This window comes from Nesoenas mayeri, assembly GCF_963082525.1.
Source record: "Nesoenas mayeri genome assembly, chromosome: 4".
Lineage (NCBI taxonomy): Eukaryota > Metazoa > Chordata > Aves > Columbiformes > Columbidae > Nesoenas > Nesoenas mayeri.
In genome coordinates, this window is record NC_137540.1 from 367264 (window position 1) to 394376 (window position 27113).

A 27113-nucleotide genomic window follows, 5' to 3' on the forward strand; every position below is an offset into this window, starting at 1 on the left:
ATGTTCAAGTCTTCAGAACAGTAGAGGTGCCTGAAGGTAGCAGTGAAGCATGTGAAGATGTTAAAGAAGAAACCAATTAACAAGTGGTATAGGTAATATGAAGTTGAAAGGTGCATTTTGGGTAGCAGAGGGCTTGCTGTAGTGCTGGTGGGTTTGTAACAGCCCACATATGGGTTCTGCTCTTACCTTTGCAGTCACTTTAAACTCAGTCTGAGGGTAAGATTGATTTCTGGCCAGATATGCAAGCATGTCAGAGAGAAAATAATGTTTATGCACTAATTGGGATATAGCATAACCTAATCTTCTGGCATAGACTGTCCCTTCTCTACATCAGCTCTATCAAAGTGTTTTGGAAGGAGAGAAAGTGACAAAACCCAGCAAGTTTCCCCGTTTTGCCCGGAAGCTTGAGCTCTGGGTGTTGCTGGAGGGGGTCAGGAAGAGGGAAGGGGTTTGGGGGCTGGCAGTGACAGCACAGCTGCTGTCGATGGCTGCCGGGGCAGAACCAGCACTGTGGTCTTGGGCTGAGCTCTAGCAAGCAGCTGTACTTGTTGTCAGTGAAAATGTCCACTTCCCTGTAAATTAACACTGAAAAAGTTACATTTCTGGTATGTAATTTGTGGGTTTTTTCCTAGGGCTTTGTGTGAGTGACCAGAAGAGGTCTGTTGGACAACCATTGCAGATGGACACTGTCCCTGCCAGCAGGTGAGCACGTACTGCCCCGCTGGCTCTGCAAAGCTTTCTGAGCACATGCTGAGGCTGTTCCTTATGGGGAGTACTGAGCGTCCTGGTGCCTGCAGCATCAGCGGGGCCTCCCGCTGGAAAGTGTCCTGGCAGGCACTGCGCAGGGATGCGATTCCTATGCTGAACCTCAGCTGCTATAAGGGTTTCAGGAAAAACACAAATAACCTGAATCAGAAGCTTCAGGTGGCCCTTGGCAACCTGTTTAGCAAACGTGTGCTCAGGTGGTTACAGCTGGCTGTTATGTTCTTAATTAAAAGCATTTTAGGGAGGAAAGTCTTGGCTTGATGTGAATAATTCAGGCCCCTAGTGGCAGTGCGTGCGCCTGCCCGCTGCCCACCGCGGTACCGCAGGTGTCTGCTGCCAGCTCCTGCTGCCGAGGCTCAGCCCGCTCCTGGCCGTGTGCCTGTGTGCTTCCTTCTCATCACAAGTGAGAGGCTCCGTTGCTCCAGGCTGCCCTTGCTGGCCCTGTGCCCGCTGCTGGAGGCTGCGAGGCGGAGCGCGGCGTGGGTCCGAGCCGCTGCGCTGGGAACCAGCGCCGATGCGCCGAGCCCGGCGTGCCTGGCACCGGGCGGGACACGGGGCAAGTCAGAGACGGAACGGTCTGGAAAGCTGGAGAGGACGGAGCTTTGCTCACGCAGCTGAACTCCCGCTGTCTCAAGCTCTGGCAGGGTTTTCGGAAGCCGCGGTCGGTAAGAGGGAGGAGCAGCCGGAGGCCGCGTTCCCGGCTCCGTTCCCCGCGTGCCGGCAGTCACACGGTGCCCCTCGCGGAAGTGTGTCCCTCGGCGGCGCCGGTCGGGGGCGGTCCAAGATGGCGGCGCGCAGGGGGTAGTCACGTGTGCGGAGGCGCCGGGCCGGTCGCGGCAGCATGGCGGGCCGGCAGGGGAACAAGCTGCCCAGCAACCTGCCGCAGCTGCAGAACCTCGTCAAGCGGGACCCTGCCTCCTACACCGAGGAGGTAGGGAGCGGGGCGGCCGGGGGGGCGGCGGGGGCCGGGGGCCGGGGGGCGCGGCGGGGCAGCGCGGGCCGGCGGGGCCGCCCTCCAGCCGCCTCCCGTGTGCCCGCAGTTCCTCCAGCAGTACCACCACTACCAGTCCCACCTGGAGATCTTCACGTTCCAGCCGGACAAGCCCAGCAGGGAGCTGGCGGAGCTGGTGATGTTCCTGGCGCAGGTGAGCCCCGGCGCTGGGCCGCGCTCGGCAGCGGTGCTGTCCGTGCCCAGAACGCGGGTCGTTCTCTGGAGCGCTTGGCGGGGTTTGTCACCTCTGCCTGCCCGCAGGTCGCCCACTGCTACCCGGAGCACATGCTGAACTTCCCGCAGCAGCTCAAGGACCTGCTCTCCTACCACCACACGGTGCTGGACGCTGACCTGCGCATGGTGAGACCTGTGCCACGCAGCCCTGTCCTTAATATATGCCCTGTGCTCTTGAGATTCGAGTAATAGTGCGCTTTTTTATTTTAAATAAAGATGGGCACTGTGGGTTATTATGAAGTTCTGATTCCCTACTTTCTCTTACAGACTTTCTGTAAGGCTTTGATCTTGTTAAGAAACAAGAATCTCATAAATCCAACGAGTTTGCTGGAACTCTTCTTTCAGCTGCTGCGGTGTCACGATAAACTTCTGCGAAAAGTAAGCCATGCCTACAAAAGCTGGTCTTGATTTCCAGTAGGTTCTGCCCAACTTGCCAGAAGCGGTGCAGTGCTGGCAGGCAGCTCTTCTCCTAGGACCAAACTTAAGTTCACAGTAGTCCTGCTCTTTCAGCAACTGACAGCACCAGAGCCATAGAATCATACAATCATTTGGGTTGGTAAGACCCTTAGGATCAAGTCCAACAGCTAGCCTGACACTGTCATTAAACTGTGTCCCTAAGAACCTCGTTTGTGTGGCTTGATCTGTGTCTAATTAGCAGTGGAGAATGCTGCTGTGCACGTGGGTCTGTGCTCCTGCAGGCTGGAGCTCTGTCCTGCATTTGCAGGGAGCAGCTTGGGTGAGTCTGCAGTGGAACCCACAGACACGATGCTCTTGGAGCACGCCTAGTGAATTCTGTCTGAAAAGGGAGTGCAGCAGCCCAAGCCAAGGCAGCTGCTAGAGCTGTTTCAGGTTTGCTACTGTGGGGATGGCAGGAGTTGCTTTGTGACCAGAATCACTAAAGCAGACATCAGAAGGTGCCTGAGCGCAGGAACAGTGGGGGCTCTTTAAGCCACGCTTCATCCTGTTCATTGTCCCACCTTCAGTGCAGCTTGTGTTGTAAATTAAGTACGCTTATCCAATACATGAAAACTAATCATAAGTGTGGATTTACAGTCTAACTTAGTTTTTTTCTAGTTGTAGCTTAAAAGGGAAGCTAATGTTAGTGGTGATCACCTTGGTCTCTCACTTTAGTACATCAAGACTCAGGAGAGGTCACAGTGCACCTGCATTGCTCCCTGCGCCTCGTGTAGTTACTCCCTGTCATCTCTCTGTTTTCAGACTCTGTACACTCACATCGTGACAGACATCAAGAATGTCAATGCTAAACACAAAAACAATAAAGTCAACACAGTAAGTATTTCAGGTTTCAGAGATCCTTGAATTAAATCTCTCTATATGGTACAAGACTTAAAACAAGTGCTTGCTAATGTTTTTCTTAGACGCTGCAGAACTTCATGTACACAATGCTGAGAGACAGCAATCCCACTGCTGCCAAGATCTCTCTGGATGTGATGATCGAGCTTTACAGAAGGAATATTTGGTAGGTCTGGCAGGCTCGTATTGATTCCCTGGGTATTTTGGGGTGGCCATGCTGACATCGCTTGTGGCACATAGTGCAAAATGTCACGTGGGGGGCGGTGACATACATGGTTTTCTTTTCTTTCTATTCCAGTGGGGCTGGATTTTGTGGAATGTGTTTTAGCTGACAAGAAATACTGTAAGCTGGGAAGTCTTAGTTGTTGAGTATTTAATGTTTGCATTGAAAATGGTGTGTAAATTGCACTTGAAACCAAAGCAATGTGCAGCTTGCATTTTTGAGCTTTAGCTCGTTAAAACTGTGAGTATTAGCATACAGCTTGTGGTGTGCAGGGGGGAGAGGAGTTTTGCCTTTTTTCTTGTTCTCTTACGTTTCCAAGCTGATTTGAGTTGACTGATCTGATGGGTGCTTTCAGGTCTGGATTTTTTTGTGAAGCAGTAAGATAGCTGCTTTTTTTAGCAGATACCAGCTTGAAAATTCCTACCTAGATAAGTATTGAAGGGAATAAAAGCACATTGATGACTGCCAGTTGCTGTTTGGTACCTAATGTTTTTTAAAATGCCAGAGCAGATGTTATCCGGTGGTGAATTGCACAAGAAGGCGGCAGTCTGTTCCTCCTGCTTCGCTCTTGGCTGTCAGCACGCTGAAGCTGTTCAGTAGTAACTCCTCTGCTCTTGGTTCTTGCACAGCAGTGAACTGCACAGAGATCCAAGTGCAGCAGGGGGCAGTGCAGTCAGTGTGGCTGCTGCCAGTGTCCCCACAGCAGAGCAGTGGCAGGTCTGCAATTCTGTACCTGAGCAGAGTTCCAGCTGTTTCTGTGTGAGTTAAGCTGGGCTGTGAGTCGGTCTCTTTCCAGGCATTGCAGAGAACTGCAGCTGGGACATGGTGCCGGGGTAACCGGGCCCAAGGGTTTTGATGTGTAGCACTCAAGGAAGTCTCTGTTCTGTGCCATAAATGAAAAAGGTCACAACAGCTCTAAGATTTGTGTGGTGTAGTAGTGGGCTGAGAACTGTTTTCTCTAAAGAACAGGGACTTCTGACAATAAGCGTTGCTGAGAGGAAAGCACTTTGGCAGTTCTTAAAAGTAGGTTTGTATGTATGTGAGATGTAGTATAAAATCCGATTTATTTCTGCAGATTTTACTTCTGAACCCTTATTTTTAGAGCATGCTTTATCTCAAAACTATGCAGCTGCTTTTCTAGCATTAGTTAGAATTGGACGCTGATTTTTTTAATCAGTCAGGGATTTTATTTTTACCAGTGGAAAAAGTGGGAATCTGTTTAGTTTTCATCCAGGAGATTGTGTTTCTTCAGCCACAGCATGAACTAGATGCAATGTAAATGTCTGTCTGTTTAGGTGAAGCTAAGTGTTAAGAGTTAAAGGAACTGATGGAAGCATAAGCTCTTAGCCTGTCTACTTGGAGCACTGGGGGACTGGAGCTTCCTGCTTTTTGGGAGAGTTATTTCATGAGATTTATTTTTCTGAGAACAAATTAAAATTGCCAAACTTTAAAGGTGTGGTTTGTTTTCCAGGAATGATGCCAAAACAGTAAATGTCATCACGACTGCCTGCTTTTCCAAAGTGACAAAGGTGAGGAAGAATTGCTTCATGAAGCTGGATGTTACCCAAGTTACCTTCTTCCTGGGGGTGACTTGTTGGTGTGTTACTGCAGTTCCTAACAGGCTTCAGTCATCTTTTTAGTTCTACTGGCTTTATTTTTAAAATGCCACCTGTGGTGTTGCAGGAGGTGGGATTTGGTTCCTAAGTGCAGAGCAACAGAGCTGAGCCCTTGTCTTACAGCAGGTGTGGGGCAGGCAGATGTCCACATCAGCTGTGCAGGAGTTCCTCATTAAGCTGGCATGGAGCAATTAGATGGAAATGGCTTTGCAGAATGGTAGCAAGAGAATTTGGGTCTTTAAACTTGCCCCAGGCATTGTGGGAGCTCAGCAGCTTTTTGAATCTTCATGTGCCTCTGGTTGTTGAGGATGGGCAGCTAAAGTTGACTGTATGTGCAAAATATTTATGGCTTTCAGTCTGTGCTTTGGTTTGCTTTCTGTTCATATTCGTGCCTGTAAAAAAAATGGAGGAGTCTTTGTGTAACATAAGATGTGGATGTATGACTGCTGTAAATACTCCTGTTGGTTTGTCCTGTGCTATATGAACTTAATTTCCTTTTCAGGTGTTAGTTGCCAGTTTGAAGTTCTTTCTTGGGAAAGACGAAGATGAGAAACAGGACAGTGACTCAGAGTCTGAGGTGAGTGTTGCGATTAAACCTCCTCTCCGTTCTTGATGCTCCTCACCAGTGACCCTGGCTCCACCGGTGTGGTTGTTACTCGTTTCCATCCTGTGTGCTCCAGACGTTTGCATGCTTCACGAGAGCTTATTGGTTCTGGGAGCTGGTGCCAGCTGACAGCAGAATGTCTTGGCTGGCTGTACGGACCGGTGCTGAGTTCCTTCGCTTCCCTCTTGTCCTTGGGAAGGAAGGGATTCATTTGGAAGACCCAAGCAGGGGCTAGTCAGTGTAGTTCATTAAGCTAATGAGTTGCTGGATGTGTCATGTGGAATTGTGGGAGGAGGCTTTGACTGCTGTGTTGGAAGGTGGTTTAGTTTTTTAGCTGTCTGTCTTCAGTTCTCTCTCTTGCGCTTTATTTCCCTTTTATGTACCAATGAACATAATTCAGTTACCCTGAAGGCTGATAACTGAACAGCATTTCAGTCTACAACCTCCTAATACAGAATAGAATGGTTTATCTGACTGAACAAAACTGGGTAATTATCCAGCTGTAAATACGACTGTGATAATGTGCTGCTAAATATTGTTGATTTCTCTTGCATATAGGTATGTGGCTAGTTTTATGGAACTGGGATTTTAGATGCCTGTATTTCTGTATGATGTTTATGAAGGAGAGTTTTCCAGTACAGTACATGATCCTGTAAAATACTGTTAGTTTTTATTTCTGATTCCTGTTTGAAGCCTGACTTTGAGTGTTGTTTTACTGATGTTCTTTCCGAAGGATGATGTTCCCACAGCCAGAGATCTCATGGTGCGCTATGCAACCAACAAGAAAACCACCAAGCGCAAGAAGAAACTGGAGAAAGCAATGAAGGTTCTCAAGGTGAGTGGTGTCTGACTTGAGGGCTTAAGGTGAAACAGCACCGAGTGCAGGACTCGTGTGTCCCCTGCCAGCTAGCTGTTGGCAGCTCTTCTACCTAAAAGTCTTCAGCATCTGTTGGCCAGGCATAAGATGTTTGCCTGGGAGATACTTGGAAATGGACTTAGTCTAAGCTGTGGATTAGTTCTGCTCTAGGTACCCTTTCTGTGGTCCCCTAATTAGAGAATGTAGCTGCTTGACGAGTGACTATAATGCAGCTCCTGTTGCCTATTAAGTCAGGTGGCTGAAAGCCCTATGCAGTTGAAAAGGATGACAGATTCCTTGCTAGAATCCAGGTACCTCTTTTAGAAGAGAAGAATGGTACAGAGCAGCTTTTACCTGAAGCTGGTGCAGCTTTTTCAGGGAGAGAAGAAAACTCTCTTTTTGCCATGCAGAAACAGAAGAAGAAGAGCAAGCCAGAGGTGTTCAACTTTTCTGCTATTCACTTGATTCATGATCCCCAAGGTAAGTTTGCATTGTGTTTTGTCTTAATTTCAAGTTACATGTCAATCCTAGACACTGAATTTTAGACACAACTTTTGAGGAGAATTCAAGTGACGAGTAGATGCTTGTAGCGTGCTTTATCCTAGAGTGTCAGAGCATTTACTGAAGTGAGATCAGTCCTGTTGTGATTGTAGTGGAACACTTGTAGATAGACAAGGAGTGATATTGTATCATCTGCTTCAGGTTGCTACAGATCAGAATGTGGCTGTCTACCTCTTTCTTACGTGTGTGAGGGCCATAATGTACATGAATAGGGAGCAGGTTACCTACTATGGCTTCTTTGGCTTGCCCTTGTTAAAAAAAGTCTTGCTATTACAAGTTGAATATTGCTTGTCTTGTCCTCCGTGTGATCTAGTTGAACCTCTGGGGACCTCGTTTTTCAGATGGACCCAAAATGTGTCTAAAACCCTTTAAATATTGACCTAGTGTCTGTGATGGTGTGGAACTTGTTCTGGTTTCCTGGTGAACCTGTGCACAGCTTTAGACCTTCCATGAGATGAAAAACAAGCAATGAGGAGCAGTTCTCTGGCCACCTTGAATTTCTCTGTGCAGAGACACTGGGGCTTAAAAAACGAACCGAACCGACTGCCATTTCTAACAGCATCCTAGTTGAGTTTTGCACTGTGCTCTTTGAGTCTACCACAAACCTGTTATTGCTTGTTCTAGACTTTGCAGAGAAACTGCTGAAGCAGCTGGAGAACTGTAAGGAACGATTTGAAGTGAAGATGATGCTCATGGACCTTATATCTAGGCTAGTCGGAATACATGAGGTATGCACTGTTAGTGTTTGAATGGTCTGATGGCAGCCAGTGTGTGCTCTGGCACTGTGCCTCTGGAAAATGAGCTGTGGTTTTGCTGTATGTTGAAAAATGATGTATGCTGAGGTGTTGGCCAGTGGGCCTGTGGAATGGCACAGTGCTGTACGTGTGTGGCACTGAGTGAGCTCTGCTCGAGAAGCTTGTTGGTCTGTGATAGTTGAGCTGTCTCGAACAAACAGACCTCTGTGCTTCTGGGAGGCTCTTCCAAGGAGAAAGGCTTTGCAGAGGAGTCCAGCAGTTGCTTACGTACAGCATGCTGTGGGATATAGCCAAAGCCCTGCTTGTAATCTGGGCTCTGCAGGGCAGGGGAGAGACAGTCCTTGTGAGTATCCCAAAGGTTGCCAAGAAGCTGGAATTACTCAGTGTGGCTGTATGGATGAACAACACTGAACATAAGGAGCATGAGAAAGCAGGCCAGCTGCGTTCTGCCCCCATATTGGGATGACAGCTTGGTGTTTGTGCTCTGTGTTCCCCACGAAGCTGTCCTCTAATGGCCAGGACATCTGACACGTGGTGTCCCGCTGCACAGACCTGAGTGTTGCTGTGGTGTCTGGCCTGAGTCTGTGCTACTTCCCCGTGGTGTGAGGCTTAGGCAGAACTGAACCTGAAGTGTGTGTTCTGTAGATAGATTTTGTCAAGTTGTGTGGGAGGTGTGTTTCCACGTCTGAGGCTGCTTGAGCAATAAATCCTTTTTCAGGTCTTGCTGGAGAAATTACTGAATGGACTCTGATGCTAAATGCAAGTGCACTTAGCAACAGTCTGTGTGTTTTGGGAGAGCAGGTTGTGTTCCTCTGGCTGAGGGACGTGACGTACTGTAGGATCATGCAGCAGACTGCCCTGGTTTGAATGCTGTGCAGTCTCACAAGACTGTTCTCTGGGTTTCACAGAGTTTAGGACTGAGCTTTGTATTTCCTTTGGACAAGTCAGTTCCTTTTCTTCACATATTTAAAGCTCAAGACAAGACTGCATCATGTAATAAAGTTGAAGGCATTTGGAGAGCAAGCTGTGTAGAATCATCAGTTGTTTTACAGCATATCAGCCTATGAAGGTGATATCAAGTTAAAAGACAAGCTAATCTATTACAATTTATTTCTTTCCTGCAGCTCTTTCTTTTTAACTTCTACCCCTTCGTTCAGAGGTTCCTCCAGCCCCATCAGAGAGGTAAGTAGCTACGAGTAGGTAATGCTGCTGGTCCTTCATGCCACATGGACGGTCAGTTCCTAAAGTGGTGCTGTAAGTGAACAGACAGCAGTAGCTTAGGAGGAATCAAGAGTAGCCCAGAGGCTGTGGATGAAGTGAGAAGCCCTGACTGCCACAAGCACAGAGCACTTAGTGCTCGAATGGAAGCTGTGTGCACTCAGTGCTGCTTACTTGAGCACTTGAGGAGTGCCAGCAATGGAACACAATTCACCTACCCAGTCCCTGGTTCCAGAGCAAGTCCTGACTAGTTGAGCAAAGCAGCACTGTCCTCTACTCTTTTCTTCTAGTCACGTTTCACTCTAGTTGTAGAGCATTCCTTTGGTTTTAGCTGGCTATGAAGGGCCTGTGCTGCTGCTGGGGTGGAGGCGAGGTGAGTTCCTGATGCTTGGTGGCAAAAGAGAAATAGTTGTCCCAAGGAGCTTCAGACTAACATGGCTTTGAGACTCAGAGCGGCTTGTTGAGCTGTTGTGGATGCGGCTATCAGCCAGGCCAAGCTGCAGCAGTGGACTTTGACTTCTTACCACCTTTTTTTCCCCTTCCAGAAGTGACAAAGATTCTTCTGTTTGCTGCACAAGCTTCACATCAGCTGGTACCACCTGAGGTCAGTACTCCTAGATTGGGTGGTGTTGAAAATGGACAGTGGGCCAGCATAGAGACATAACAAGAGCATTGGTGGGGAGGGGGTGGAAGGGAATCTGGTCAGCTGCTTCTTGGCTACTTTTTGGCTACTTCTGAAAGTTCCAAGGGGTTGTTTTTGGAAAGGGAACCAACCCCCATGTCCAGTGACTTAATTTCTGCATGACAAGTTGTCTAGAAAATGTTTACAGGCAAATATGAGTTGTATCTTTCTGTGAAAAGGGCTCTGAGTAATTAATAATGTTCAGAATTTTATTAAATATGCAGTAAGCTTTTCTCCTTTTTTCTTATTTCAGATTATTCAGTCAGTGCTAATGACGATTGCCAACAACTTTGTCACCGACAAGAACTCTGGGGAGGTGATGACCGTAGGGTGGGTACAGAATCTCACAAGAACTGTGAAACTCACTCCATGTAGAAAAAGGTTTTGTTTTTAAACCACTTGAGATAGTTCTGCCATCCATACTGTGCTTTGAAGAACCCACCTGAGAAAAAACAACCTAGGACATGATTTCTATGTGAACTTTTTTTAGCTGGCAGTCCCCTAAATGCCCTGAATGATGGGTTTGGTACTTAGAGTTAAGGCTTCAGCTCTTTGGGATTTCATGATGTGCATTTTTTTGCTTTCTCCTTTGGTCTTGTATTTTTCCCTCCCAGACATTGTTCCTATTTTGAGGGCAGACATCTTGCCTGTGAAATAAATACCCTTTGTATATATTCAGTGAGCAGATAGCATCCTAATGCAGGACTGCAAATTGTCCTGTGTGGTAGATGAAATGTCACTGCTGCCAAGCTGAACTGCTGCTGTTAGTGAAGCTGTCATGTGCTTTGAGTAGTCAAGAGAGGTATTTGTGGAGGCTCTGCTAGAGGTGGAGTAGAGAACGAGCAGCAGTTCTGGAGAGCTGAGCTGTCCCTCCAGCAGATGGAGCAGTTGATGGGGAGGACCACTGTGCACTGCTGCACTTGGAGTGTTTTGTGAGCTATTTCTTTACTTCCTGATGTGGTTTTAATCCAGGTATGGATTTAGTAAGAGTGTGCATGAAGATGGCTTAAAAAGAATTTGTATGAGCACATGGACTTGTTATACTGTCCTTTGCCTGCTTGCGGTTGACTCGAGCTGTGATAATTGTTCTTGGCTTGGTGATTGAGTGCTTTTGCTGCTGTGCCTGGACCCAGACTGCAGCTGCGGAACCCTGAGGCCTGAGATTAGATAAAGTAATGGCTGGAAAGTACAGAGCAAGGGCAAAAGGTATAAGGGTTTGAAGAATTACAGCATGGAAAGTACCTTGTGATGTTCTTCTCTAGTAAACTAAAAGTTGTGTAAATGCTGTATAAAGCTCTTCAAGTTCCAGATAATTCAGCCTCTTAGTGGGCCAGTAGGAGCCTTTCCCAACCACAGTGTTCAGAACATGTTCCACTTTCTGTTTTTCAGAATCAATGCAATAAAAGAAATCACTGCAAGGTGTCCATTAGCCATGACTGAAGATCTGCTCCAAGACCTTGTGCAGTACAAGACTCACAAAAACAAAAGTAAGTCTATTACATGGATATGGCTTCTGGATCACTTTTTCTCCTCTGTCATCTGGTTCTCCATTGTTGTAGCCTTTATAATAATAATGCTTTATTTTTATATGAACTGAGAGGTATAATTTTCAGTATGTCTGAATTTCTCTGTATTTGGAGTGCATATACCTAAGAGACTAAGCAGTTGAGGGTAGTTACGGTGGGGGAACTGAGAACTCAAGAAGGGAAACTGGTTGCTGATAAAGATTTGGCCCCAGGTAAGAGCTGGGTCCTGCGTTGGAGAAATCAGCGGGAGCTGTAACTTCAGAAAATGTGTGAGGGGGCTGTTGGTACTGACTGTCGGAGTGACCTTTCCGTTTGTTCAAGGTTCTGCTGTTCTGTACTTATTCCTGATTCTTTCTGTTGTTTTCTGGGTAGATGTGATGATGTCTGCAAGAACTCTGATACACCTTTTCCGTTCACTGAACCCAGAGATGCTGCAGAAGAAATTCAGGGTAAGTGTTCCTGTGCATTGCATTCACTGTGAACATAGGCTTGTGCACGGAAAATAATGAGAAGGAGTCTCCTAGCCTCTTGAGAGTGAGGCGGGGTGGTGTGTTTCCTCCCTCTGCCCGTTCCCTTGCTGCATTCTGATGTGGTACTTAGTTCAGATTTATCAAACTCCTTGGCACACCATGCTTGAGAAGATTGACTGTTGTGGTGGGTGCACTCGATCCCCCGAGCCCTGAATTAATCCACACAACAACTAACTTCCTAGAGTTAATTGAACTTCTCAGTCATTCAAGATCTTTTACCATCAGGTGGAACTGTATCTTTTCTACCTGCATCCTCCTCTCCTGCGGCTTGTGTTTTTGATGGTTTTGTGGGCATTAAAATAGCAGCCTGCTGCACATGTACTTGCTTTGCTCCAGGGTAAGCCTACCGAGGCCTCGGTGGAAGCCAGGATTCATGAGTATGGGGAGCTGGATGCCAAGGATTATATTCCAGGAGCAGAAGTGCTGGATGTTGAGAGTCAAAAGGAGAAGGGAGGAGATCAAGAGGAAGGTTGGCTTTTTTTTTTGGCTCTATTACTTCTATTTTGTGTCATTGTTACTAAGTTTTTATTTGGACATAAACCCTGGCGTTTCTGCATTTAATTTCTTGCTGTAGTACGCTGTGTGGCTTGCAAATGTCTGTATTTGTTTCCCGCCTTGTTTAGATGACGGGGGGCAGAGATGGGGTATGCCTTTGCTAAGCAGTGTTATAAGGAGGGTCTGAAAACTGGTTCTTCAGAGCCTGTCCCAAATGCACTTTGTTTGGAGCATCTTGAACATCAGAGGAGAGTTAAGCTTTGCAATGCACAGCGATAAGGTGCACGGTGCTGTAGCTCTCACTTGTTGCCCCCTGCTTTGGGTATTTTCTGTGGCCGGGTTTTGAGTGTGTGAGATGTACATAAATGCATTTCCTGCCAAGGCTCTGTCTACTGTTCTACATTGGTTATAAATGCATAATTAAGAGATGTATTAAGAAAATGCAGCTCATGGGAATGACAAAATACACCGGGTGTTTCAAGCAGTCTGTTCTGTGGGGGTGTGTGTTTAAAAAGGTTTCACACTGCTGTATGATAGGCAATTTCACTACAGAAGTTAGTGTCCACAGCTGCATGTGTTTGTGAGGTGGGTGCACTGCGAAACACAAGCTGAGATATTTGCACAGCATTAAGTCAGTCACGTGCCAGCTGCAACCTGGTAGCTGAGCTTGCTGGTGGGTAAAAGCATGGGAGCTGCTGGGCTGTTCAGCTATGGATGCCCTGGCTAATTGTGAGTGATTTATCAATCAGATGTGTGAAGTACTTTTTGTGTTAGTAATGTGAGTGTAGTTGTAAGGCTGGGATGCTGAGGCCTGCAGCTCGTTTGGTTTTGGTTAGCGCAGCCCTGGGCATCAATGCCGTTAGCAGATGGGGGGTGAGAGGCAGCGAGAGCTTGGGAAGCAATCTGAAATTATTTGGAACACACGCAGCCAAGATAAAACCGTATGAAGAGCTCTGTGCACTTCTTCCCTGAGCAGATGGATGGGAAAGCGCTAGTCTGAGTGAGGAAGATAATGAAGATGGAGAATGGATTGATGTGCATCACTCCTCAGATGAGGAGCAGCAACAAGTAGTAAGTTCCATGTGTCTTCTACCCCACATACAAGTGAATGTTGATATTGCACCAGATTATCTTGCTTCTTACCTTCAAGTGGCTGCTCATAACTAATTTACAGGCTCGTGGAGTTACTTGACCAGAATCAGAGAGGTTTAAATGTGATGTAATACCTGCGCTGAAGTACACATGTGCAGTCAGGCTGAGGGGAGGAGAGATGGGGGCGGGATTCTGTTCCAGTGCTGAATTCCTTCAGAGCTCACATGTACACAAGTGCTTTTATTGATTCTGAAATATGAAGGACTTGACATACTTCTTTCTTCTGAAACTACATGTTGAATATAAGACTGAAGAATCTTAGCAGCTGGTTGTAGCCCTTTGCAGTAGTATTTGCCCCTATGTGGGTATTTGGGAGGCAAGGCTCATGGATTATGGACAGAAGTGGTTTGCAAAGCTCTGGATGATTACTCGTTTGTGCTTTTCTCCAAAGACAGAGAAGATAAAAAGCATGCCCATAGAGGAGCGGAAAGCCAAAGCTGCAGCAGTCAGTACGAGCAGGCTGCTGACTCAAGAGGACTTCCACAAAATACGCCTTGCCCAGCTCTCCAAAGAACTTAATTCTGCACCCGGCAAAGGTGCAAAGAGGAAAAATATTGAAATAGATGATGAAGAGGAGGAGGGCAGGTAGGATATTGAATGTTGATGTATGCTTTCTCTTGCTTGTCACCTGGTCATAGACCTTCCAACTGCAGCAGGGCACCCAGCTTTGCTCTCGATCAGTCCTTTCCGCAGTGGCAGGTGGCCCAGGACGTCCCTGCAGGTTCCAAGGAAGAGGGTGTGAGCTGGGAGAGGCAGGGCAGGGCAGGAGGGTACTTTGGTTTCCTTACCAGATTAAGTTGTGTGTGTCATGGCTTTTTGTTGTTTTTTCCTGCATAGGGGAGAGTTGCTTTCGCTCAGAGATATTGAACATCTTCATAAGAAGCCTAAGTCTGACAAGGAGACCAGATTGGCAACTGCAATGGTGAGGAATTTGGCTAATTTCCTACTCTGTCTTTGCAGATTGGGGGTGTGCTTGTCTTCTGCAGATGGAGGGAGGTGATGGGCTTGTATCTGTAAGATGGGTGCCATTTGTGTGTTGAGAAATGCTTTGGATGGTTTTGTGCTGTTCCCTCTGGGCTGTGACAGATGAACAACCTTGTGCTGTCACAGGGGGTGATGAAAATACCATGACAGACACACTCAGTTTTCACTGGAACATAATTAATACAGCCAGTAATGTAAAATGCATGTGACATACACCGAAAGTCATAATGATCCTGGATTTCTTGTTACTGCCATGGAACCTTTGCAGCTGATGTTAACTGTAGGGAAAGTAAAATGACCTCCTGTTATATGACGCTGTCTATTCTAGGCTGGAAAAACAGACAGGAAAGAATTTGTGAAAAAGAAAACAAGAATTAACCCATTTGCCAGTTCGTCCAACAAAGAAAAGCAAAAGAACAAGAACTTCATGATGATGAGATACAGCCATAGCGTCCGGACAAAAAATAAGCGTTCTTTCAGGGAAAAACAGGTAAATGTGACATTGAGAATAGCTGCGGCAGTCTGAGCAGTAAACTTACAGTGGAGTGCTGTCTATCCTGTGCCTGAAGGCTTTGTTTAATTGGATGGTTTAACTGCTGGAAAGCATGGTGGGCTGTGTGGCTTCCCTTGAATCATACCGGAGGAGGCATGTCAGAGATAGTGGTAGTGAATTTGCTTTTGTCCGTCTCTTCAATATGCATTGCAGACCAAGCCCTGTTGCAAAGTCACATGTAGGTTAGGAAGACAATGAGGATGTGGTTTGTTTTCCTTTATATAACCTCAAGCAGATCATATTAGAACCCTGACTAAAATCCCGTGACATAAGAAATATTTCCCTGATGTGGAGTTGTATTTCAGGACAAGCTTTTTTAGTGTGTTGCTTCTCTCTCCATATTCCTTCGTTGACCTTTCTCCTGTTACTGTCACATTGTGGACTTGGCTGTCCTGGCCTTGTTTATCGAGTAGCTTGTCACAAATGTACTTAAAGCATAGATGTAAATACTTTTTGGAAACTCCTGAGGAAAAACCAAGCACTTTGGATTATCCCGCCGCAGTGGTTGCACAATGTGCTGCCTCGGTGTGATGGCTCTGGGCCCCTCCCTCAGCCGGCGCTTGGCAGCCGTGTGCCGAGCGCTGGTGCGGGCGCGTTGCCGTGCCCCGCCGTCTCCCCTGTGCGCGGAAAGGCTGCGCTTGCACCTCCCGTCTGCCCTAAATCCTTCTAGCCAACCTGGTGCATGGCCCGTCCGGGCTGTTACAGGTGTTATAAAATGGAACTCCTTTGAACATCTTCCAGGAGGAACTTGGAGAAGAAGCTAATCATGCAGGGGTTTTGTTTTATTGCTGGATTCTGCATTGTGCTAGAGCATGTTCAGATGCTGCTTTTATAAATCCTCCTTCATTATTTGTTTCCAGGATCAGTATAAGGAGAATGTATATTTGTCTGCAGTATGTTGCCTAAGAGCAGCAAGACTGGAAGTGTTCGTAGACTCAATAGAAAGAATGTATCTTAAGTCTCTATTTGAAACAGGAATACTTGGACTAATATACTCTGTAGTCTTTTTATTTGCCCTCATTCTGCCTCACCCCAAATGAGCCTGTCCACATTGACCCAGCTCTCAAAACACACAAAACTGTAGCGAATGGACAATCTAGGCATTTATAGGAAATGGCTGCTTAAAATAATTCTTCTGCTTGGCTCACAAAAAAACCAACTTGAGTGGTTTCAGTCCTTATTCCTGATGAATGCTTCAAGTTTAAGTGTAACAGCTAAACAAGGAAAGAATACTCTTTCATACTTCTTTCACTTAAATTAGGCCACAGCTTCAGTGGCTGTGTTGACCATAACTTGGCAATACTTGTTAAAAGTGAGTTGGAGTGCATTGTTGTAGGACACTGTGTTCTGCTGCCCTCTTTGGTGGTGGAGTAAAACAGACTGTCTGTATTCCAGAGCTAAACCCCCGACCAACTAAACCAGGTCTGAAATACGCAACAAAGTTCCTTAGAAGTGATATGGCACTTGTAAAACCTCTAGCATCCCTCTTTCCCTCCCTTGGAAAGCAGCTTTGCAATACTGTTTTAAAAAATGCCAGTTAATCCTGCTTACCTCTGAGCTGGACTGATGTTTTTTCTTGATCTCTTCTAATTGAGCGAGTAAGTAGAGCAACAGTTTACATTACCCTTATCTTGTTCTTTATATATGTTCCGTTAATGATGTACTGAAACACTGTATTTGAAGCCCAACTCTTAGCTTAATCGTACTATTATGTTTAGCTAAGAGTTAAGTAACCGCAGTATTTCTGCCACTGTAGCTGTCTGTGTTTGCCAATTACTGCTCCCAGTTTTAGCTGATAAGCTGGTAGTGTTCGTCTCAGAGGTTAAATAAATAGCTTCAGGAATTTTCCTTAGCAATGTCCTTAATCATTAAAAATAGGTTCATGGGACTTAAGTAGATGTTTCTGAATAAATTCTACCCAAACTTCTTACTCATGGAGCTGAAAATGCTGCCCTGCTCTTGTTTTCTGTAGAAATTTATAGCCATTGTTGCAGTTGCATCCTGATATTTTATTACTTTCTGGTTTCTTGGATCAGATTTGGTCTGTCTACATTCGTGGACATGTTTGAGTGGCTTTTAAACTGAAGTACAAATAGTTGTGGAGCAGCGGTAGGAAGGACATGAGCATGGCCAGGGCTTCTGTTCACGTTCATTATCTGCTGTCTACTCTCTGCTGCTATGGTTTTGCTGTTCCCCAGTTTAAAGCGAGTTGAGGCTCAGTTTCCATCTCGCAGTCCCACCTTACCCGCAGTATACAAAAGCTTCAGTACCAATGGTGTGAGCAGCTAGATGGAGATTTCTCTTACAAAATCTGGTCTGTTTACCAAAAAATTCTTTCTGAATGAGTAGTAGTTTTTTGGTGCAGAGATCTTGTCTACAAATGTATCTGGTTTGGTGAAGCAGCAGAGGGATACGTGTGTGGTGGGTTATTGAAAAGGGTTATTGATGTGATAGTGGTGTTGTCTCAATGTTATTCTTACCTGAATGTTCCACTCATTTCATATTCAGCTGGCTCTGCGAGATGCACTTCTGAAGAAGAGGAAACGGCTGCTGAAATAGAAAACAGGAATGGATTATTTAATCACCCTGAAGAAGTAGCCCTGGAAATGCTTATCTACCACCATGAGGACTGAAATGCATTATTGGATATATCTCTCTTCAGAATTAAAATTGAACACTTAGAAGCTGTTGGATATGGCTTCTGTAGGACAGACTGAAGAGACCTTAATCCTTGCAGGATTTGCATGTTCTTGTGTGTTCTAGGGAACAAGGCAATTATCTTATATTGACTATAAATTACAGATAGTTTTCTATGTGTGAGTATGAAGATACACAAACTTGTGAAAAAATTTTACTTGGAACAATTAAATAAGTAAGTGGAAGGAAAAAGAATATTTTGACTCATTCTATAATGTGTATATATGTCTGTACCTGTGTTTGCATGGGTTTTTTATTTTACACACTAAGCCATTTCCTAAGCAGCTGGTTTTTACCTGTTTAAACAGAAAGGAAACCAAAGTCTTGTAATACGAGTTCAATTGAGCAGTAATGGGAGGAAGAAGTTATGGTTTGAGGAAAACAAAACCAGTATAGGGGAGATAAATGTCATGTTGACATTAAATAGAAAAAGGCTGGAGGGACCACACCAAGGGGAGTAGAGGGGAAGTACAGTAGTGAAGTGGATGTTCTTCTGCCTTATTTACCCTGAACAGCTGAGCACAGTATCCCTAGGTGTGCAGGAACTAATGACCCCTGATGGAGAAAGGGGCAGGTCCCTGTTTGCCTTTGCTCTTTGACGAACAGAAGCACACAGGAAACCATATATAGCTTGTACCTTTGTTTTAAACGATATACTGTGTTTGCGGTGCCGGCCGGGCCACTGTTGTGCGGTGACAGGCCCCCCCCCTCCCCGGAGGGCGGTGCCGGCCGTGGCGCGGCCCCTTTCCCCACCCGCCGCGGGGCGGGCCCGGCTGCGGGCTGCCCTGGGGCGGCCGCGTTCGGCGCCATGGGGCGGGCAGGGCCGCGGGGGCCCCGCTGCGGGCTGCGGGTGCCGCTGGCGCTGCTGCTGCCGCTGTGCGGGGCGCTGGCGGCTGCGGGTCCCGCTCCTGCTCCCGCTGCCCCCGCGGCGCCGCCGCTGTGCAACGTGAGCCTGGACAGCCCCGCGGAGCAGCGCTGGCTGCCGGTGCTGCGCCGCTTCGACCCCGCGTTCCTGCGCGCCGCCGTCGCGCGGGTCATCGAGTGAGTGCGGACGGGCGGGGGGACAGCGGGACTGCAGAGCCCTTTGGAGCTCGGCAACTCCCACGGGCTTGCACGAGTGCGAACTCGCTGCTGCTGCGTTTTGTGCACGCTTAGGAACGTGTCAGAGGATGGTCCGGGCTGACCGCGGTACCGCTAACAACCGTTAAGCACGAAGCCTGTGCTAAATGTGAGGCTGGGGGTGTGCAGAAGGCGGTGCGGTGGGGTGAGGGGTAAGATGCAGGGATGTCTTATAGCAGAGAAGCTGCAAATCCGTGATCACGGTCATCTGGGACAGGCTGGGCAGCCAAGTGGCAGATTGCATCAATGTCTGGTGACCAAGTGTGTGTTGCAAACAGCTTTGTCTCGTTCTCAGCTAACCCCGAGTGTTTTGCAGTGAAAGAGTACCAAAATGGGTCCACGAAGTTATTCGGCCCATAGCAGCAGAACTGGAGTTGTTTATGCCGCAGCCCTTTGCGGGAGAGATTCTGGGAATGTGCAAAGAACTGGGAATCAGCCTTGGAGATGGGGTCCTGCTCAACTTTGCCTACGAGTCCACTGCGTGAGTGTCGGGTACTCACCGAATGCGCACAGACAGGGCTAGAGATGTGTGTTGGGTCAGCGCGGAGAGTGCACAAAAAAGCAGAAGCAGACACGTGGCACGTGATTCGCACTGTTGGTTCTGATACCAGTTCATCTGCTCAGCGAGGGGGTTTATTCTCGTTAGCCTGTCGGTATCCTGAACTGAAAGAGAAATGTAGGGCGGGGTTTTTGTTTGTTAATAAAGGTAACACGTACCTGAAATACTTGTGTACGTACATTTATATAAAGGTACAAAAGCATGGCAATAGCTTTTGCTAATATGGAAGGGCTATCTGTTCAGAACAGTTTAGTTCACTAATGTTCTAAGGTAATTATAAAGGACTTTGTAGTTTAAATGGTCATATTTCATCAAAAAGGAAATAAGAATTAGTTGTAATGTAACTTATCGAACTGTTCATTTAAGACAAAGTTGCTTCCAAACCATTCTCTGGATTAATTTTGTAGTGCCTATATAATGTAACTTTTTGATTTAGACAACAGAAAATGGACAACAGCAAACAAAACAAACAAAGCTCAGTTGCACGGTCTTTTGCCCTAGAAGCGTGTGCAGGAGCCTAATAACCACTTGGTGATGCCTGTAAGCATGCTGAGAATATTTTCCCATATAGGTTTTAATAAAAAGGTGCATGCAGCCACTTGCACTCATTTTGATTATCACTTTTCTCAATCTGTGATATTCAGTTATTTTTGAAATAAGGATTATTTCCCGATGAGACAGTCATTTAAGTGCGAGCTCTCCTATTGCACAGAGGGCACTTACTGCTCTGAGCCCTGGTAGCGCCTGTGACATTTTGAATTTCTCAGCTGTAACAAAACTGGCACAAAAGCACCAACCAGGAAAAAACTACTTGTCTGAAAATTTTTTACCTCTACAGTTTTGAAAGACAATGTGATTTATCGCTGGAATGACACACTCATAACTGCGGAGAAAGTGAATTCAATGTACTTACTAAGCCTGTTTAAACAAAACCAAAAGTGTTATAAAAGAAGTAAATTCCACACCTCCTGCTCTAGATAAGAGGTGGCTATTATTGGAATGGCTGACACTTGAACAACTGATGTTTTCAGTTGGAAAGGATTTGGTTTAAACTATTTATCCTTATGGAGTCGTATAGTATGTGATAATGTTGTGTAGTTACACAGAGCTTCAGTCAAAGCGTTCTGGCCCTTTTTTTTCCAATCTGAAATTAAATTTTATCAAATAGTATAGGATGAGACTATCTCAAGTTCTGAAGTGTTAATGATACAATTCAACATCTTTATTTGTATGCTTGTGTTAGTAAAACAATTTGCAGAAGGTAAACTCAGTTAGTCCTTCTGAATTGTTGAGCTAGTTCAGCGAGACTTCAATATTGCAAGTCTTGTCACAGCTGTTCCTTAACTCGTTCTTTGTCCTTTTTGGTTTTGAAGGTTCTGTACTAGCATTGTGGCACAGGATGACAAAGGAAACATTTACCACGGGCGGAACCTGGACTACGATTTTGTGGATATACTGCGGAAGGTCACGGTTGACGTGCAGTTCGTCAGAGGCGGGCAGGTGTGATGGCGGCGGAGGCGGCTCCGGGAGGAGCTCTGGCTGCGCGGGCAGCGGGAGTCGGGGGAGGAATGTTGTTCGCACCCCACGGTCACTGGCTATTGGAGCACCAAGGAATGCGGGATGAACGCTGGTGCTCTGGGCTTTCTGGGCATACAGTTTGTGGTGATAAACTGGAATAGACAGAACAGCATGATCGAGAATCCCAAGATCATTGTTTGGAAGGAATTGTTTAAAGGACAATATGTCATGATATTTTAAAAGAAATACTAGAGAATATAGAAAAGAGATCAGCTTTTGGAGGGACTGAATCTAATGCCATGTTAATTTTTGCAACCCCTTTGTGTGTTTTAGATGAAATCTCCAAAGATGAACTCGTTGCTAGTGCAGGCCTTGTTAGTGTGACTTTTCTGAATATTCATTAGTCCATTTTGCAAACAGAGAATTTGCTGTTTGTTTCTTGCTTGACTACTCACTAATTTGAGCAAAACTTCTGTAGCGGTTGGTGATCATTAACAAATTAAATGCAGTGAATTTTAGTCCTTGGAGTCCTTTTTATGCTTTGTTTTGCAAATTTTACTGTAAGGCAAAGTGGTTTATAGCAACTTACATAAGAGAAGCAGTACAGGATGTAGAGTCAAAACATTGCCTGCGTTTGAAGAAGTGTTCTGTTCAGAATGCTGAGCTGCCGCACATTTCCCGTTTCAGATAGCGTATCAAGGCACCACGTTTCTTGGTTACGTAGGCTTATGGACTGGCCAAAGTCCACACAAATTCACAGTCTCCGGTGACGAACGAGGTAAAATGGATCTGTCTTCCCCCCTTGGCGTCCTGTACCCCGCTGCGGTTCGCGGCTGCCTGCTCTGGCCCTTCTCCCGCGTCCTCCCAGGGGGAACAGCACGGTGACGGTGGCCAGGCAGGAGGTGACATGGCATGGCTTTCTCTGGCCTCGGGTTGAAAACACGCGTGCCAGTCCCCACAGGGCAGCTCGAGAGACAAGGCGAAGAGAAGCACCATTTTGCATCTTTGATGTATTAGATATCGGTGAACTAACAAAGTAGAAAAGGAGCAGTGTCAGCATTTGGTGTTCTAAGCAGTGTTCAGCTCAAGATGGTACAGAGGCTCTGATTACTTTGAGGTGGTGTGTGCTTTGCCCATTTGGGTTAAGCTGCCAAAATGTGATGGTTTTAAGATAGTGGTACAGTTAGAGGATTAAAGAAGTTTTGCGCTGCTCTTTTGTAAGGCAGTAGAGCAAAAGGCTGCAGAGCTAGTGCCATGGAGAAGAAAGGGAGGCAGGAGGATAGATTTCATAGAGCGTATGTAACATGTACTTTCTTTTTCTTTTCTTTTCTCTCCAGAGGGTGGTAGATGGTGGGAAAATGCAATAGCTGCTTTTCTCAATCGGAATTACCCTGTCAGCTGGCTTGTCCGAGATGTAAGTGCAGAGAGTTAATAATTTTCTCCCGTTTCACACTGATGTCATTTGTACTTACAAACTCCTGGTAAATTCCACGTTCTGACTTGGCGTTTCACAGGCAATTCAATGAATTGCTAGGTGAATGCATTTCATCAGAGGGTGCTGTCCCCAGACTGTCCGTTGTGCACGAGAGGCAGCTCCAGCCCTTCGTGGGCACCATCTGTAATCCAGGCCAGAAGCCTCCGAGGAGCTGTGCAAGGGCTTCCTTCCTAGGGCCTGTTTAAGGCAGCTCTGATTAGTAATTTAACAAATGCAGGCAGCTGCACTCTTGGATGCTTAATAGTCAACCCAGTGGTTATTTTACATGTTATTCAATGTTACCAATATTAAAACTGCAGAGCTCAGTGGTGAGTGGCAGGAGTTAAACTGGTATTTTGTGCAGGGCATTCTATGAATATTGTGTTAGGCTACTGCTAAAATAAACCAGGTCTGCTGCTGCTTAGACTCCTGAATTCTAGTAAGTGTGAATGATGCGGTTTGTAGGTAAAACTCCAGGCAGAACTGGAATGTCTACTGGAGACTTCATTGGATATTTTGAGTTTGAGATGTGACTACTACCTGCAGTGTTACTGACAGAAACAATTGTTCTCTAAGGCTTTCCCCAACTTCCTGAAAAATTTGGTTTGTCTGTTCTCCATATTCGTTCTTACTGACTGAACACAGTGCAGGAACCAAGCACTTGGGTAGTTTGTGGCCTTGCGCCCGAACAGTCACTTCATGGGCTGCAGCAGAACTATCAGCTTACGCTGGATGAGTGCCCTGATTCCGGGAGGGAAAGCCAGGCGCGCTGTAAGCAATGCCCCTGCTTCATTCACACTTACCTAAATCTCCTTAAAACCACCGGCAAGACCAAGATGTGCAGTTGGTTCTTCTGCTTTCATCTGCTTTCACCGGCAACAGTGGGATACGTGAAAGACTTTGAGGATTAAATTTGCACAGTCTTTTGAATGGCAGATTTTTTTTTCACCACCACATATGTACATCTGTGTGTATGTATTATATCTTCACTGTTTTCTTTGAATATTTGCAAAGCTGGGATTAATGAGTTCAGTTACTAGTTGTGTTCATGTGATGTTTGCATACTAGTCAGTTTGGAAAGCTATTTTCAGGGAAATATTTTCAAGTAGTGCTTTACACAAAAAAGCTTAGCCTCTTCTTCTTTAAGGTGTCTCGGTGCCTGGTTTAGTGCTGGGCTGTGCTCCGTGATCCCTGCGTGACCGCGGTCTCCTGTTTGCACAGACCCTGAGCAGAGCAGAGGACTTCCAGGCGGCCGTTCTCCGGCTCGCTGCCATTCCCATCATTGCTGAAGTTTACTATATCGTGGGAGGCGTGTCGCCCAAGGAGGGCATGGTTATAACGAGGAACAGAAGAGGGCCAGCAGACCTCTGGCCTCTTGATCCTTTGAATGGAGCGTAAGTACAAAAAAATGCTTAGTTGTGTTGTGGGAGCTGGCGTTTGTTGTGGATTTGTTGTTGTTGACGATGAGACTTAAGGGCTTTTCCTGTCTATCTGCAAAATATTGCACCAGTCAATTCACTAATTCCGAAGAGTTTAGACCTGATGTGATAAAGGGTTGAAGGCTTGGAAATAATTGTTCCTGTGAATTTTGTGGCATCATATGAAGCAGATCCTAAATAACTGCCCTGGAGTGAAAAGCTGTATGGACTCACTACAGGCAGTAAATATGGTTTGGCAGCAGCTGGCTGGGCTGCTGGCTCCGAGTACTCCAAACCCAGCACCGCAGGCTGTGTTGTACGCACACCCACGACCCACAGCCTTCGCTCTGATCACTTCTTTAAAGGCCCGATCTTGCTTTTGCTGTAGTCTGGAGTTTTGTCACTGGCAGCAGCAGTTCAGAAGTTGATCCTTTTCTATTTGTGTCCAGTAGTTAATGGTACAAGTTGTATCAACACAGAATCCCTTGGCATTGCAAGAGACACAAAAAAGGCTTTAGAGGAGGTTTTTCCTTGTAGCAGTACAGACATACTGATTCTTGACCTTAATTAATTACCTGCTGATTTGCCTTTTGTTTGCTTTATAGATGGTTTCGCGTGGAGACAAACTATGACCATTGGACTACCCCTCCTCCTTTTGACGATCGAAGGTAAATTTAGTTTGGAGCTCCATGGTGAGATAACATTTTAATATGAAAAAGCTGAGACTCGTGGATGTTGTGTTCTGTGAGGTGTTGGCTCCTTGAGCAGGCAGCTGGTTCTGGTTCTGTAATGCTACTGAAACAGGAACAGATGAGGTAAGGAGTGATATTCACATCTGCCAGAATAAAGTCTGTATGGCGCTGAATGATTTAAAATAACAGTCTAGTAAAAGTTAAAGGACTGGATAGACAGGGAGGAAGTGCTGGGTGGCCCGAGGAAGGCGCTTGCAGGCATGGTGCACTCTTGAGGCCGTGTAGTGCCCAGAAAGCTGTTGGCAGGTTCTGTGCTGTTCTGTACTCGTGGTGCAGGAATAGAGGAATTTCAGCAATGCGAGACTAGATTGTCACACAACTCAAGATTATTTTGGGCAGAAGTAAGTGTTTTCATGTGGTGGCATTTAGTGAGAAATTGTACACAATGCTACTTTGTAGCCTCTGGAACAGTGAAGTGTGTTCAATAATGCTGTGTCTTACTGCAGAACTCCAGCCATCAAAGCTCTCAATGCTACTGGACAGCAGAACATCAATTTTGACACGCTCTTTAAGGTATTTCTTTTAAATTCTGCTTTGTGGCACATTGACTTCATGTTTTGTTTATTTGAAGCATAAGTGCAGTTGGGTTTTCCCAGGGATTTGAAAGCGGCCCGAGGCAGGCATGGTGAAAAGGTGTATGGATGAGCATCTCCGCAGTTTAGGAGTAAGCTGGTTAAAATGTTTCTGAAGCCCCTGCGTTGTCACTTTGTTACAGTCTGCCAATCCCAGCTGAAAATGCCAGAGGTGAACCCCTCACCATCCTGTGCAGCCCTTCTTTGAGACACAACTCTAAATAGCACAGGGGGCAGATAGTGTTATATGTGAGTGATGTGTCATGGGTAGTGTTGAAAACTTAAATGTTGTGGATTTCAGTGGGCTTTTTAGAAATACTTTTTGTAAAATGACTGTTTAAAATAAAGCAGGAGTGATACTTGACTTTGCATTATTCCTTCTTGTAATGTCATCCCACTGCTTTTTCTAAGTAGCCTTCTAATTCCGTCCTGGTTTCCTGCAATGACACTGTTCACGCTCTCTGCGCAGGTGCTGTCGGTGAAGCCGGTCCTCAACAGGTAGGTGCTGGACTGAGCAGGGCCGGCGGCTCCTGCCCGCCGGGCTGTGTGCGGGGCGCTCAGGCTCCCTCAGGGTGCCCTTGTCCAGCACGCTGTGGTTGCCCAGGCTGGTCCCTGCTTGCGCGCCCGGCGCAGCGTTGGCACCAGCACCCTGTCCTCTCCAGCCCGCCGCTCGGGCTGAGGAGCTCCCCTTGTTAGGCTCGGTCTGGCACGGTGAAATGCCTTTGTACCAGAGAAACCAACGGCTGCTGAGAGGAGCAGCAGCACTTTCCACTGAGTCATTTATGCCTTTCACTGCTGCATTTGTGTTAACTTGGAAAATGGCTTTATCTGGAGTTTCTGATGTAGCTCAGCCTGGTATGTAAAAAGGACACAGCTTTTAGAGACCATGTCCTGGATTTTCAGAAGAGATTCACTTCAGTGTACCATTGTTGCACAGACTGCATCCTTGCAGGTTATCCTGTTTTCTTCACTTATATATGGAGCTCAATATATTCTCTGGATCAGTCATTCACATTAGAACTTGGCACTGTCATCTTTGAAGTTAGTACCAGGAATTCCCCTCTGTCTATACATGTGAGGAAATTATGAAAGGAAATTACATCTGTGTGACAACTATGACTACCAATACTAATTTTTTAATACAGTGATAAAGTGGGTATAGAAATACAGTTTGATGTATTAAGTAGAAAAAATACTACAGATTTTTGCCAGCAGCCTTCATTTTATCGTTGTCTTTCCTGCTTTTTCTAATCCTTCTGTACCTCAGCAGAATGTTTATTTCTGGTGAAATCTGTTCTGCTGCTTTGCTAGTTGTATAAGTTGTATTCCTACCTTTGGAATGTCACTCACTCTCGTTTCCCTGCCAGTAACACAGTGTATACCACGGTCATGAGCGCTGCGTCTCCAGAGAAGTACCAGACGTGGATCAGAACGGTGACGTGAAGAGGTGTAAGTAGCATGCTGGTAATTGTAGCTGCTTGTGCACAAATAAAAGCTGCAGCTGGAGAGTCCCTGAGGGACAAACCCTGCGGTGGCACCAGCTGACCCCATCTGAATTCCTTATTCCCCGCCTTGGTCAGCTTATAGACCTTGGGTAAACACCTTCCTTTGGTTTAGAAACCAAGTTAATAACTGACTTCCTCTGCAAAACCCTCGGAGATAATCTTAGTACAAGTGTTTGGTGAGAGTGGAAGGGCTCTGTGTTCTTATGACCTGAAGGCAGAGGGTCCCTGTATAAAGTTTTAGCTATTTTTTGGTACAGTCCCATTTCAGTGCCATTGCACGTGTCTCTGGGTGGCCGTGTCAGGAAGCGCCGCCGGAGTGAAGTGAATCCCCGCAGGAGGGGTTGGTGCTCTCGGCACCGAGAAAGATCAGCTTCACTTGTGACAGGTGACTGAACTTGCTATAGGGCTTTGTCCTGTAAACTTGCAGAAAAAGTCAATGT

The 27113-nt window shown here is 46.2% G+C and overlaps 2 protein-coding genes across 3 annotated transcripts; both read left to right on the plus strand.

The window, feature by feature from the left end:
• Positions 1–1560: 1560 nt before the first annotated feature.
• Positions 1561–17832, plus strand: SDAD1 (SDA1 domain containing 1). Of its 2 annotated transcripts, XM_080344511.1 has the most exons (22): positions 1561–1696; positions 1806–1910; positions 2018–2116; positions 2258–2368; positions 3209–3280; positions 3370–3470; positions 4999–5056; positions 5646–5720; positions 6481–6582; positions 7014–7083; positions 7789–7892; positions 9044–9101; positions 9683–9741; positions 10073–10149; positions 11209–11306; positions 11718–11794; positions 12212–12344; positions 13347–13441; positions 13914–14107; positions 14360–14444; positions 14835–14996; positions 17568–17832. In XM_080344511.1, exons 1-22 carry the CDS (start codon positions 1607–1609, stop codon positions 17616–17618), a joined length of 2076 nt encoding a protein of 691 aa, XP_080200637.1. In that variant the 5' UTR covers positions 1561–1606; the 3' UTR covers positions 17619–17832. The 2 variants fall into 2 exon arrangements, with proteins under 2 accessions (XP_080200637.1, XP_080200638.1); XM_080344512.1 differs by lacking the exon at positions 1806–1910.
• Positions 17833–18564: 732 nt separating this feature from the next.
• Positions 18565–26611, plus strand: NAAA (N-acylethanolamine acid amidase; the record flags this gene model as incomplete). Its single annotated transcript, XM_080343317.1, has 10 exons — positions 18565–18797; positions 19192–19356; positions 20808–20934; positions 21640–21730; positions 22290–22366; positions 23648–23820; positions 24450–24512; positions 25043–25109; positions 25638–25666; positions 26536–26611. 10 exons carry the CDS (start codon positions 18565–18567, stop codon positions 26609–26611), a joined length of 1101 nt encoding a protein of 366 aa, XP_080199443.1.
• Between the last annotated feature and the right edge of the window lie 502 nt (positions 26612–27113).

Bases quoted from the DNA above. Each gene is read 5' to 3' on its own strand.
- SDAD1 (XM_080344511.1), top strand. From the start codon at position 1,607: ATGGCGGGCCGGCAGGGGAACAAGCTGCCCAGCAACCTGCCGCAGCTG. The intron at 2,369-3,208 runs GTAAGCCATGCC...CTCTGTTTTCAG, and splicing joins ACGATAAACTTCTGCGAAAA to ACTCTGTACACTCACATCGT. The intron at 11,307-11,717 runs GTAAGTCTATTA...TTTTCTGGGTAG, and splicing joins CAAGACTCACAAAAACAAAA to ATGTGATGATGTCTGCAAGA.